At 60.8% G+C, this 676-nt stretch overlaps 1 protein-coding gene across 1 annotated transcript in view; it reads right to left on the reverse strand.

Moving 5' to 3' along the window:
• The window catches only part of SLC4A1 (solute carrier family 4 (anion exchanger), member 1 (Diego blood group)), a gene marked incomplete at its 5' end in the record, with an annotated part of 7,795 nt that extends 7,587 nt beyond the window's left edge, over positions 1–208 (reverse strand). The window contains one exon of the mRNA XM_009078012.1: positions 135–208. Within this exon, the coding sequence (XP_009076260.1) occupies positions 135–208 (74 nt within the window). The remainder of the gene's footprint in view (positions 1–134) is intronic.
• Positions 209–676: the final 468 nt, after the last annotated feature.

Consider the following 676-nt stretch of genomic DNA (forward strand, 5'->3'; position numbering starts at 1 on the left):
ATCCTCAGAGCTGCCACTATCCCCCCCGTGCCGTGGTGTCTCCAGGGCTTGGTGTGAGCTTGGTCCCTGGGTGACCACAGTCCACCCACCCCTGGGAGTGAAGAGGGAATGGAGATCCCCAGGACAGTACTCACCTCATGGGTGTTCTGCTGGGACAGGAGCCTCTTGCTCCCTCCTGCCTCCAGGTCCACATCGGTCACCGACACAGCTGCAAGTGGAGCCACTGATGTGTTAGATGGTCCCTGCCCCAACCCAGACCCTCCAGAGTCTGTCAGAAGTGCCTCCCTCCATCCCCCTCATCCCAGACCTGGTTGGGGTCACCTGGATGTGTCCCCTTCTTCAGCACCCCCATCCCACACCCAGTTGGGGTCACCTGGATGTGTCCCCTTCTTCAGCACCCCCATCCCAGACCAAGTTGGGGTCACCTGGATGTGTCCCCTTCTCCAATCACCCCCATCCTAGACCCAGCTGGGTTCACCTGGCTATGTTCCCATCTCAGTCACCCCAATCCAGCCCTGTTAGGGACTCATTAGATGTGTCCCCCATCACCCCATCCCCGACATCCCGGATCCAGCTGGTGTTTGCTGCACATTCCCCTGTCACCCTACACCCTGCCGATGCCCACCTCCATCCCTTCCCATCCTCGGAGCCGGACTCCTGGGGCAGGGCGACAATC

The sequence above is a fragment of the Acanthisitta chloris genome, unplaced genomic scaffold (assembly GCF_000695815.1).
Source record: "Acanthisitta chloris isolate BGI_N310 unplaced genomic scaffold, ASM69581v1 scaffold27750, whole genome shotgun sequence".
Lineage (NCBI taxonomy): Eukaryota > Metazoa > Chordata > Aves > Passeriformes > Acanthisittidae > Acanthisitta > Acanthisitta chloris.